The 13156-nt window shown below is 43.4% G+C and overlaps 1 protein-coding gene across 27 annotated transcripts in view; it reads right to left on the bottom strand.

Annotated features, from left to right (window-relative positions):
* The window catches only part of kif1aa (kinesin family member 1Aa), a 259928-nt gene that overhangs the window by 148116 nt on the left and 98656 nt on the right, over positions 1-13156 (bottom strand). For all 27 annotated transcript variants that reach the window (XM_059650980.1, XM_048541717.2, XM_059650983.1 and 24 more), the window contains exons 5-8: positions 12422-12487; positions 9544-9722; positions 7397-7508; positions 965-1042 (exon numbers count right to left, since the gene is read on the bottom strand). In XM_059650980.1, coding sequence (XP_059506963.1) covers positions 965-1042; positions 7397-7508; positions 9544-9722; positions 12422-12487 — 435 coding nt within the window. The remainder of the gene's footprint in view (positions 1-964; positions 1043-7396; positions 7509-9543; positions 9723-12421; positions 12488-13156) is intronic.

The following is a 13156-nucleotide window of genomic DNA, read 5'->3' as shown; positions in this document are numbered from 1 at the left end:
TACAATATTCAGTCCTAACGGTGACTCCTTAGAATCCATGTCCAAATGCAGCAAGACTTAGGCAATATCCAGATTTGGGCTGATGCGTGGTTAGTAGTATTTGCACCTTATAAGTGATAGGCAATATTCAGGTCTTTTAAAAGTATACTGTATATTAATTATGAGACATAGGACCAGCTACTCCTGGTGATGGACACTGAAGTTCCCCAGCTATTCTATTCTAGTGGTGTTCAACATCGAGAAGTATTCATTCGTCACCTGAGAAGATCGTTAGGTAGTAATCAACAGAAAGTGTTTTGACTTGAGACTTCATGTGGTCCAAATGTAATGGTGAGGATGCCCAGGGCAATTCTCTCCTGATTGTATATGACTTTTCCACCACCTGTGGTGGGCAGCACTCCCCCCTACTTTCTCTTTGGCTGTGGGGTCTCCGACATCCACGTGCAGAAGTGACTTCTGGAACCACAAGTCAATGCCACAATCATCACCAGCTTAGAGGGAGCATTGCTGGTGGGTCTTTCCACTGATGGAGAAGCCATTCCCAGCGATAACAATGGTGGTGACTGGGACATTGTCTGGATGGTGTGATTCAGTGAGTCAGACTGTTTCTTGTCTCATCTGTGGGGCAGCTCTCCCAAATTTGACACAATCCCCTATTTGTTAGTAAGGCAAACTTTGCAGAGTTGACAGGGTTGGATTTGCCACTGTCCATTCTGATGTCTAGTTCAATGCTGGGTGATCTATGCCATTGAATTTCTTGCTTTAGAGTAGCTTCCGAAACAAGGACAGATAAATGAATGGGTGAAGTATTCAAGATCTGGATGAGTGGACGGAAGGAAGAGTGATGTGGACAGTTACATGGTTTGATGGATAAACCCGTTGGTGGATGAATGGATGGGAAAATGAGTGGATGATGAAATGGATGAGGGAATAAATGCACAGATGGACGGATACAGATTCTCACCTTTAATCGTGTTCCCTTTGCTCCTGTGGAATCAGCTCGTTCACTTCCAGCGAGATCGACCAAACTGATTTTACTAACCTACAGAGGGAATTAGAAATGAAACAAGGCACTTCAAAACATGTCATGAGATAATTCCTGTTTGTAATTCTCTTCCATTATCTGACACTTGCTACAACTCTCCAGTATTTTCCCTGTGTGGTGTAAATTTATTATATGTAAAAAAATTCTGTAGGTACTCCATCATTGTATAATATATCATTACACTAGGCCTCCTGCGGCCTAGACCTACAAGAAGGGAAATCAAGGCATAAAGCTGCATTTGATACTTCTCAAGGCGTAACCCTCAGTAAGATGAGACTATTAATGCAGAGCAGCTAAATTATGACAGAAGCTGTGTGATCTTAGCTTCAGTGATGGGTGTGTAGCAGACGGAGGTGTACAAAGGGCAGCTGTCATGCTATGCTTTTCTTCAATGCCTCCTACAACAATAGCAACTTGGATTCATGTAGCTCCTAGTTTCCATGTTTCTATCAAAAGCTTTATTTTTACTTCCATCATGGGATATGAACATTGCTGACAAGGCCAGTATACTGTCACATGCATGTAATGCAAACTAATGAAGCATATATATGAATTTCTGATATATAAAATCAATATGGTCATCATTCAGACACTTAATTCCAGGCTTTTATTGAATTCAAATTCCACCATAAGCCACGGTGGGATTCAAACCCGGGACATCACCTGGGTCTCTGCATTAACAGTCCAGCAATAATTCCACTAGGCCATCACCTCCCCTAGACAATTTCTTCAGACACAAATGGAGCTGAGAGGTCAGGTGGCCTTTCTTTGCCATACACAAATGAATGCTAATTTTCATGTCTGGGCAAGTATTGGTGAAATCACATTAAAATGCAAATAACACTTGCTGTGATAATTAAAGCAATTGAGTTTGTAATGCTGCGACAGTTCTTGAGACTCCAAATTTGAGGTCCAGACACATTAGTGTGAAAACCTCTCTTTTGTGAAGATGGTGTGCAGAAGAGTGATACCCATAAACCATTGTGTGACAATGGCCTACCCATTGATCAGAAAGCCTTAATGAGGATAATGGGAAGAGAGGTGTTTTGATCACAAGACAGGTTTTTGATGAATAGATTTAATAAAACTTTTAAACCAAAGAAAGGAAAAGACCCTGGTTAGGACCACCAGCTTTAAGCTACTTGCATACAGACACTTGAGTTGGCTTTGAATTTCTGAAATGAGGAACCAGTCCAGGTCAGCAACATTATCTGTTGATTGGAGTATAACAAAAGAAATCTGGTAGTGAGCATAAACCAACAGAACATCTGTTCTTCGAGATTAATCTTGAGTAATTCCTCTGTAGACATAAAGGATCACAAGTCTGTATCTAGAACATACACCAGGGGAACCCAAATGTAACAAAGAAATCTTTTGAGAACATTGATGGATGCCACAAGTTGATTTCTTTTCCCCCCTTGAGTGTGTGCATATTAGTGAGAGTGTGAATGGAGGTGTAGATGCTGGACAATAAATATGCATCTTTTCCTTAAAACTTACAAAATGCTGGAAGTTGCCTGTTCCTTACAATTAAAGCACAGAGTTAAAACACAAACGCCCCCACCCGAAATGTGAACTTTCCTGCTCCTCTGATGCTGCCTAGCCTGCTGTGTTTCTCCAGCTTCACACTGCATTGTTTTTATTTTCAAATAAACACACTGTGTGAATGGAAAATGAGCCCCCTGCCTCTTGTCCCTACCCTGGCTGTAACAATGCCCATCCTTAATTGCCCTGGAGAAGGTTTGGTAAGCCAATTTCACAGAGCACTATAGCCTAAGTGGTTAAGTCCATCTATAGTGTTGCTCAGGACAGATTTCCATGTTTTTTTGAGCTAGTGACAGTGAAAAAAAAACAAACAATATAGTTTCACTTTAGGATGGTGCATTACTGGAAGGGAAAAGCTCGTAGATTTTAAGGAGTGTCTTAGAGGCAAAAAGCAGGGCTGAACAGTTTAGGGATGAAATTCCAGAAATTAGGGCAAAGACTGATAAAGAAACAGCCACCAACCCTGGAGCTATTAAAATTATGTTGATGAAGGAGGTGCAGTCAGAGGAATATTTCAGGTACTTGTGGATGTTGCTGGGCTGCGATTTAGTGTAGGTCCGTAAGAATTGGGGTGATGGATGGATGAATTGGATTTGCTTTGAGTTAGGATACAAGCAGCAGAGATTTGAATGACCAGAAGTTTGTGGAGGGTAGAGTGTGGGAGACCAGCCAGGAATTCATTAGAATTATCAAGTTTGAAGGTAAGAATAACAGATGAGATGAGTTGGGAGGAGTGGGGGTACGTGCGTGTGTGTGCATGTGTGCGCATGTGCCTGGGTGGATGCATGAATCAGGCAAAGTAATGGAGGTGGAAATAGAAATGTAGAAAATAGAAGTTGGAGTAGGTTATTCAGCCCTTCAAACCTGATCTACCATTCAACATGATCATAGCTATTCATCCAACTCAGCATCCTGTTCCTACTTTCACCCCACACCCTTTGAACCTTTTAGCCCTAAGAACTATATCGAAATCCTTTTTGAAACTGTTCAGTGTTTTGGCCTCAAATGCTTTCTGTGATCGGGAAATAGCCAGTCTTGGATTTGTGATTGGCAGCTCATCTCAAGGTGAACTATGACACCAAGCTCATGAAACAGTCAGTCAGTTCAGCCTCAGAGGGCTGCTCGGGAGAGGGATGGAGCCAGTTGTTGGGGAGTGGAGATTGTGGCTGGGACTGAACATCGTGGCTTTGGTTTTCCTGATATTTATTGGCAGATAACTACAGCTTGTCCAGCACTGGGTTTCAGACAGTGGACTGTTTCAGATGTAGACTCTGCCTCAATTATCACAAAGCATTCCATGCTCGAACAACTTTGTATCTGAAAAAAAAATCCTTCCGAGTTCATCCTTCATTCTTCTAATGAAGATCCTCACTATATCAATCCCCCTCTTGATGCGAATTCACCAAACATTGAAAATTCATTGCTAATTTCTCAAAGGCTATTATGAGTTTAAAAATGTTTATTTGATTACAATTTTCTCCAATTTAATAAAAGAAAGCATAATTTTTCCCAATATTACTGTATAACACAATATATCTCCTCCAGTTCTATGTGCCACATCCAGGCATTCTAAGCTGGGACTATCTGGCCTCAGAGTCTGTTGCTGCACAGTTGTTCCCGGTGCATGATAGAGATACAGCATGCAGTATAACTGGCAAGAGAGCCTTCATCTTACTTCAGCCATTGAACAGATAACCAATAAGCAGCTTAACATTACTTGAAATGGCTCATTTGCCTCTCTGAGATTCCCTAATCTCAACTTCAGGTTTAGGTAAAGTCACCAGAGTCCCAGTGCATCTCAGGGCTACCCTTTCATTGTTATAGAGACGATTGTTGGTGCTTTAACCTGAAGGCCACTTCACCTCAGGGGACGGGAGAGGTTGAGAAGGAGAGTCCTTCATGGTGACCTCAGTCAGTATGGGAATTGAACCCAATCTGTTGGCGTTTACTCTGTGTTGCCAACCAGCTGAGTTGACTAACCATCCCAGGGGTGCTAACACTTGCTGGGCAGTCACTGTTACTTAGAACCTAACCCCATTGTTTATTTTCCTGATTCCCTCATTTTGTGTACAGTTTTTGTTGCTGTACTTTCAGAAGGATTGGAGCGAGAGAGAGAGAGCAGAAGAGGTTGGTTCCATGGATAACTTCAGTTATGAGGATGGGACTGGAGAAATTGGGATAATTCTCCTTGGACAAGCCAACAGGAGGCCTGATAGAAGATTTCAAAATCATGAGGATCTGAGTAGGGTGGAATGGGAGAAAATTCTCCACTTTTAAGAAGATTGGGAACCAGTGGCCACAGATTTGAAATGATTTGCAAAAGAAGGAAATCAGAGGTGTGCAAAACTATTTTTGCACAGACAGTGGTTAGGGTCCAGGGTTAGGGAACACACTGCCTGCAAATGTGAAGGAGCCAGGTTCAACTGAGCCATTCAAGACAGATTTATTCACTGATTATGCTGGAGCAGTACCATCAATGCAAGATCCGGCGAATCCACTGGGAAAACATGCAACAACACTAGCATTCTCGACCAGGACGACATCCCCAGCATCAAGGCACTGAACACCCATGATGGCCTGCAATGGGCTGCGCACATTGCCTGCGTGACCAACACAAGACTCCCCAGGTGCTCTACTCCCAACTTTGACATGGCAAGTGGACAGAGTGCTTTAGGGATACTCTAAAGGTCTCACTGGGGAAGTGCAGCATTCCCACAGACACCCAGGAATCACCGGCCCAGGACTGGCAAAAGTGGAGGAGGAGCATCGAAGAAGGCATTGAGCACCTCAAGACTTGTTGTCGGGAGAAAGTGGAAGCCAGGCGAAAGCAGCGAGAGGACCACACTGCCACAAAAATGCTACATCCACCCCTTCCCGTGACCACCACCACCTGCCCCAAGTGTAACAGAGCCTGGAGAAGCCGTATCAATTTGTACAGCTACCTATGGACTCACCTTGAGAGTGGAAGAGAGTCATCCTCGTCTGTGAGGACTTAAAATAGAAACAAAGTGCATGGTTTGGGGAAACGGCAGGAGATGGACAAAAAGTCAGAAAGCTCAGGGCCAGTGCAGGCACAATGGGCTGAATGGCCTCCTTCAGCACAGTATCAACACTGTGAATCTGTGGATGAGCCAAGACTGCATGGAGAAGGATGTCATTCCTCCCTACTCACCAGGCATAGAGTGGGAAATGAGAATGGCTTCCCCTTTGATTCACACTAGGTGGTAATAATGAGAAAGACACCTGGTGCACTCAGTGACAAACAATATTTGGGGTCTTAAAACGTAGGGAGAGAGTTTACTTCCAGAATCCCAGGGACTAGTCAAGCTATGGGCTGGAAAGAGACATCAATGAACGTCTGGAGAGATCAAGACAGATCAAAAATACAGATGGGCAAAAGTAGCTCTCTTTCCCAATTCTAAACCAGTTATAAGCCCTGGAAGTCCCTTTCATTTGCTAACAATTTGCATTTATATATCATCTTTAATGTAATAGCACACTGACAAGATATCCCAAAGTGCTTCACAGGGGCCATGAATCAGATAGGACTTGACTCTGATATGTAAGAGAAGATCTGTAACAGATTCGGAGCTCCACTCTGCTCGCCAGTTCTCTTTCCTCCTTTTGTCCTTTCTTTTTTCTTCAGCCCCTTCTTCTCTCTCTCTCTCTGTAGTAATTCTATCCTTCCCGATACCCCTTCTAACAGCCTACCCAAGGAGGTGGGCAGGAGCCGGGTCACAAAGGGAAACACGTGGTGGGGGCTGAATGCACGGGTTGTGTCCTGCAACAATAGTGGATTGACCCTGGGCCAGAGCAATGGCGGAGGATCAAGGGTGGGCCAGCGACCGAGGGCTGGTGAGGCAGAGGTGGTGAGATTGGGCCGTTGAGGTAGCCGAGAGTGGGACACTGGCAGCAGCATGACAAGGGCTGAAAATGCCGGAGTGGGACAGTGTCAAAGGAATGTCGAGGACAGTGGCAGTGGAAAGGAAAGCTGAACTCTCTAAGTTATCTATTTTCTTCTTACCTTCTTCTAAGTTAATGTGAACGGTGCTATGTACATAGGGTGAAGATACACACTTTTCACTGTGTTTTTACATCGAATACTTGTGAGAATAAATTATATATATATACATAATACTTATATCTTAAAGAACAGTAGAACTGACATGAAAGGTCAAAGAGCCCACCGCTGCTCCTATTTTTTATGAATTTATAGGAGCACAAGTGTGCAGACTTATATTGAGGGTTATGGGGCTGGAGGCGGTTACAGAGATTGGGAAGAGTGAGGTCATGGTAATACTTGACAGTGTAGGTGGGAAGTTTAAAAGTAATGCTTTGATGGGTACAGTGCCAACATATATCAGTAACGATAACAGTGGTGTGAATGGGACTTAATATAGATTATGCTACAGGAGATAGAGCTTTACATGATGGTAAGAACATTCCATTTAAATTTGCTGTTTTCTCACGGCTGGGCTACTACTGCTCACCAGGAATCCTGTCAGACAGCCTGGAATAAGTTCACTCAAAGGCTAGCAATAGTTTTCAGCTGATCTGTACGAGCAGGTTCGAAAATCAGGTTTAAACGTGGGAAAATTCTCCATCGAGAGGTCAAGATCCATGTCCTATCTAAATGAAACAGATTTAAATCACAACCTACAGAAGTGGAAAGTGGTTTTTGGTAACTGCGCTCTTTAGTCTTGCATCAGAACTAGCAGAACCTCAACCTAGAGTTGTCACTGGGCTAGATTTGACCGGATTTGACTTTCAATCCACTGACATCCAAACCACACAGGTCTCCTTTACCTTCTCAGAGGTTGTTTCTGGGATGGTGTCATGTGCTTTCTGTGTGAAGATGATGTTGAACACAGCGTGAGATCGACTGCTCGTCTCATTCATGTTCGTGGCAGCCACAGTCCTGAGGAAAGAGAAAAGAAGATAAGCACCAGAGTACGGCCTCCCCCTCTTTCACATTCACTGCATCACGGGGCATTCTCTCACTTGCATTCATCCCTTACACTGCCAATTTTTTCATCGTCATCTCTGACCACAGGTTAATACTTTGTTTTCTTAATTGACTTCTATAGGCATTTCCAGGCTTTCTCTACCTCATACCTATCTTCCAGCCAGGCACTGAAGCTAGATTAAGTCATTAACAAAGGGTCTTTCTACATCACCTTCCAAACCTGTGACCACTTCTATTTGGAAGGACAAGGGCAGCAGCAGATACATGGGCACGCTACTATCTGCCACACTCCAACCTGACTCAGAAACATATTGCTACTCCTTCACTGTCACTGGGTTAAAACACTGGAACTCCCTTATCCATTAATTGTCTCAGCGACGCAGCCTTTAATAAATTCAATGATCCAGACTTTCCAGTAAAGAGAATCGCATGGACTTACCAACTCTGAGAGAAAGACCCATTCTTCTCATCTCAGATTTAAATGGCAGACCTCTGATTCTTAAAACATGTCCTCTAGCTCTAGTCTTTCCCACATGAAGAAACATTCTCCTGTGCACACACTATCCAATTCCCTCAGGATCTGCTGTGCTTCTATGAGATGACCATATATACTTCCAAATTCCAATGGATATCGGCCAAACCTGTTCAACATTTCCTCATAAGATAATCCATCCATCCTAGGAATGAGTTGAGGGAACTGTCTCAGAACTTCATCAAACTCAATTATATCCTTTTTTTTAATAAGAAGGTCAAAGCTATACACAATACTCTAGATACAGTCTCATCAAGGCACTGGGCATCTGCAGTAAGCCTTCCATACTCTATCTTCCACCTCACTTTGCAATAAATAACAACAGCTCTTTGCCTCCTTAATACTTGCCGTGTCTGCATACTAACTTCTTGTGATGCATGCACCAGGCTTCTGTATGCATAAGGCAATGTGTCAACGTGACAACTGGAATGCACACAACTTCTGAGAGTCTGCACATTGGTAGCAGGGCATCCAGATCTTTTCTATACCATTGAGTTCTGTTGTTGTTTTCGCTGTAACTATTGTTCTGCCTTATTACTTGTCCTGCCAAAATGGGCAGGTTCACATTTTCCCAGTATGCTACTTCTGCTGAATTGTCATCTGCTTAATCACACTCTCTGTATTCCTTTGTTATCACTCAATCTCCTTTGGATAGCTTATTTTCCTGTCTATGTAAGTTTCATCAGTGAAATTCAGTGTCATCCCTCAAATCATTGACATAGATTATATACAGTGGAGGCTCCAGCATTGATCTCTGTGGCACTCCATTAGCTACAGCTTGCTAAATTGAAAAATACCTATTTATCTCTATACTCAGCTAGCTATATATAAAACCATATCAATGTTTATTCATGGAATGTGGGTGTCACTGGCAGTTTCAGTATTTATTGCTCATTCCTAATTCCCCAGAGGGTAGTTAGCAGTCAAATGCACTGCGGAGACACATGCCAGCCATACTGGTATGAATGGTAGGTTTTATTTTCTAAAGGGCATCAATGAAATAGTTTTCTTCTTTACAGCACTTGATGGCGGCCACATTAAGTTAGCTTTTAATTCCCAATTTTTTAAAAAATTGAAGTCAAGTTGAACTATCCACCAGGGCGGGATTTGAATTTGTAACCCCAGAATGCATTAGCCCAGAATATGAGTAGCTAGATTAGTCAGCAGTGTCATTACCATTATACCTTGCCACATGACAAACCCTTTATCTGTAATAATTGTTACCACCCCCCCCCCCCCACCAACACAGCAACTCTTACAATAATCTTTGGTGTGGCCCCTTATCAAGAGGTATTTTCCACTTGTCTAGACATGCTGTAGATTAATGATTAGAGATTGACTCCTATAATTTATCAATAATTCAAACTTTAATGGAACTAGCGGGATGTTAGAGGATGACAATGATCTGTATTTGTCTTGTGATCTCGTATTCCCATTGGCTGGAGATAACAGTACCTAGCTTTGTTGCCAGAATCCATGAGGTCTGAAATGTCATTGTAGGAGGTGACAGCAAGTTTGGAGAGATCCTCCACATAAGGGCCGAGGATGGGATGCTCCCGAACACGAAGGTTCCCTTTGTTCTTGGGGTTTAGTAGGTCTCGCACACGTTCACAGTAAATCTCCATGTAACTGACCTGGAAAGCAAACACAGCAAGAAGATCATGCACAAGTGAACAAAACACAGTCACCTGGAGGACATTTTCCTTGGGAGGGACATAAAGGTCCTCTTGTCTATTCTCTATCAATGAAGGTTTACCCTGAGTGTATAGAGCAGAAGCAGCTGAGCACTTCAACGTATGGTTTCAAGTAATGTCGGCTTCAGGAATGATGGTCTTAGCTTAATTGCGAATTGAACCTGTGCTTTTGGATTCTCTATGCAGTGCAACCAGCCATCCAGCAAACTGAGCTAAAGAATAACCCCCTCATTGACATAGCGTTCCTTGTTGGCATTGCTCATTCGGCTATTATAAGAATATCGTCAACCATCCAGCTCCAACTGATTATCCCATCCCTCGATCCTCCTCTGACTCCTTGTTGTTAGGTTAATTTCCATGGATGATGCACACTGCTTCAATTACATATTGAGAAATATAAATCCATTGTCTCAGCAGCTGCTACAAACCTTGTATGTGCACCAAGGATCCCATCCTCCTCCCGTATTCCATTACTATGTTCCAACTGAACTGTTGGCCTCCAGGAGCCCTATTAAAGTCGCATACCTCAGTAACATCATCTATCTCTGTACCCGCTCAGTAACATCACTTATCTCTGCACCCCCTCAGTAACATCACTTATCTCTGCAAACCCTCAGTAACATCCCTTATCTCAGCACCCCCTCAGTAATATCACTTATCTCTGCAATCCCTCAGTAACATCCCTTATCTCAGCACACCCTCAGTAACATCCCTTATCTCTGCACACCCTCAGTAATATCACTTATCTCAGCACCCCCTCAGTAACAGCACTTATCTCAGCACCCCCTCAGTAACAGCACTTATCTCTGCAAACCCTCAGTAACATCCCTTATCTCTGCACACCCTCAGTAACATCCCTTATCTCAGCACCCCCTCAGTAACAGCACTTATCTCAGCACCCCCTCAGTAACATCCCTTATCTCAGCACCCCGTCAGTAACATCACTTATCTCTGCAAACCCTCAGTAACATCACTTATCTCAGTACCCCCCTCAGTAACATCCCTTATCTCAGCACCCTCTCAGTAACATCACTTATCTCTGCACACCCTCAGTAACATCCCTTATCTCAGCACCCCCTCAGTAACATCACTTATCTCTGCACACCCTCAGTAACATCACTCATCTCAGCACCCCCTCAGTAACATCCCTTATCTCAGCACACCCTCAGTAACATCCCTTATCTCAGCACACCCTCAGTAACATCCCTTATCTCAGCACCCCCTCATTAACATCAATTATCTCTGCAATCCCTCAGTAACATCACTTATCTCTGTATTCCTTCAGTAACATCACTTATCTCTGTATTCCCTCAGTAACATCACTTATCTCTGCACTCCTCCGTATCATCACTTTTTTCTCTCTCACTCCAGCTCATCAGCTGCCAGAACCCTTGTCTCAAGCTATGGCCATCTCCATTCTTGATGATTCCAGTGTCTTTGAGTCCTTCACATTTCCTAAATGTCACCTCATCCAAAACATCGCTGTCTATCTCCTAACTCACACCAAGTGTGTTTTACCCATTATCCTTGTGCCTGTTTACCTTTACTGGTTCTGCAACACTGGTGTTTTAAAATTCTGCATTCAAATCCCCTCACAGTCATTTCAGTCCCTATCTTTACAATCCACTCCAGCCTTAAAGCTTTAAGAGAACTCAGTGTTCTTCCGATTCTGACCTTCTACACATCTCTCATGTTCTTTGTCCTCCTACTGGAAACCAAGCCGTCAGTTGCTGAAACCTTGAGCTCTGGAATTTTCTCCCTAAAACCCTCAATTTGCACTTAATATTTTGACTTAATGATGACCTTTGTCTGATCATATTTCTATGTAGTGCCTTAGGACATTTTCCAATGTTAACCTTGCAATCATAGAATCCCTGCAATGTGGAAACAGGCCCTTTGTCCCAACAAGTCCAAACCGAACCTCAGACCATCTCACCTAGATCCATCCCCCTGTAACCCACCTAATCTACACATCCCTTGAACACTATGGGCAATTTAGCACGGCCAATCCACCTAAACTCCACATCTTTGGGCTGTGGGAGGGAACCAGCGCACACAATGGAAACCCAAGCAGACACAGGGAGAATGTGCAAACTCTGGACAGGCAGTCGCCTGAGGTTGGAATTAAACCTGGGTCCCTGGTGCTGTGAGGCTGCAGTGCTAACCACTGAGCCACCGTGCCATTGTTCTCGCAGTTGTATCTGGTCAAGGTAGTGGACGTTAGTGGATTGGAATACTCCCTCATTCAGAACCCCAATGATGATAGTACTCAGTCAAATATTCCTGAGCCGGGTATAACTTGATGCCGAGTACCACATTCTTACCAATATCCTCTCTCCCTCTATAACATTAGCGCATTCTCGGCCTCTGAATTCGGAGCAATTTTTGTTTCTAGTCCCTTGCCATTAGGAAATGAACAGGCTAAAGATATTTTGCAATGGAGTCCTTTCGACGGTGGACGCTCATCTCTGTCCGAATAGGATCTATACCGACGCCCGGAGAGTGATTACTTGATTTGCCATAGTATGAGATTATTTTAAAGCAAATTCTATGATATAAGATGTATCAGGCATGCATGCTGCAAAGAATCTCAGCCACATGTCAGATAGAAAGTGTACTGTGTCGTCTCCTATACTTACCTCCACAGAGTATGAGAGGTTGGCATTCGTACTGTCATTAATTCGGGCAAAGAGATCTTCACACAGCTGGGTAAAGGAAGAAATAGAGATAAGTCAATGTAAAATAAATATAATCCAGATCTATAGTGAACCTTGTAAACTCAGGACACCTGAAGAACTTGCTTCAGGTGTTCTTTATTTTGTCCTTATTTTCAGAATGATCAACGTTTGTGCGGTGTTTAGATGGGCCAAAGATTCTGGGGTTCACTGTATCTCTGACAGAATTCCTTCTTTTTATTCCCACCCCATGGATTTTGTCTAATTCTAGTGGCTTGTCAGTAGGATATGAACCCAGTTTATTCTGTTCATTGAGTTTCCACTTTGGCCTAGTGTGTTCTAACTGTGCACTTAATGCCCTTTTATGGAAACATGTGCTGTGGAATCCCACAGTTGCATTGCCTTCAATTTACGATACTCCTCCCTCTGCCTTTCTCCCTTTGTGCTTCTGCCTCACTGGAACTCCTCTTTCGGGGCTATTTTCACTCTTGGTCAATGCTGTTGCTGCTCCTGATTCTATAAAGGGCTCACTTCCCAAGCCCAGCCCTGCCCCCCACCCCGTTGCCCAAATCATTGTCAGCTTCCCTTTCTCCCTGTCTTCCTCAGACATCCCTCACCTAGAAATCTCAGAGACTCCCTACCAAAATGCTGAGATGCCCATAACCCCATATTTAAAGACGACCTGAGACATAACACCCA

Source organism: Stegostoma tigrinum, chromosome 14 (genome assembly GCF_030684315.1).
Source record: "Stegostoma tigrinum isolate sSteTig4 chromosome 14, sSteTig4.hap1, whole genome shotgun sequence".
Taxonomy (NCBI): domain Eukaryota; kingdom Metazoa; phylum Chordata; class Chondrichthyes; order Orectolobiformes; family Stegostomatidae; genus Stegostoma; species Stegostoma tigrinum.
This window is presented reverse-complemented; position numbering and strand designations above follow the sequence as displayed.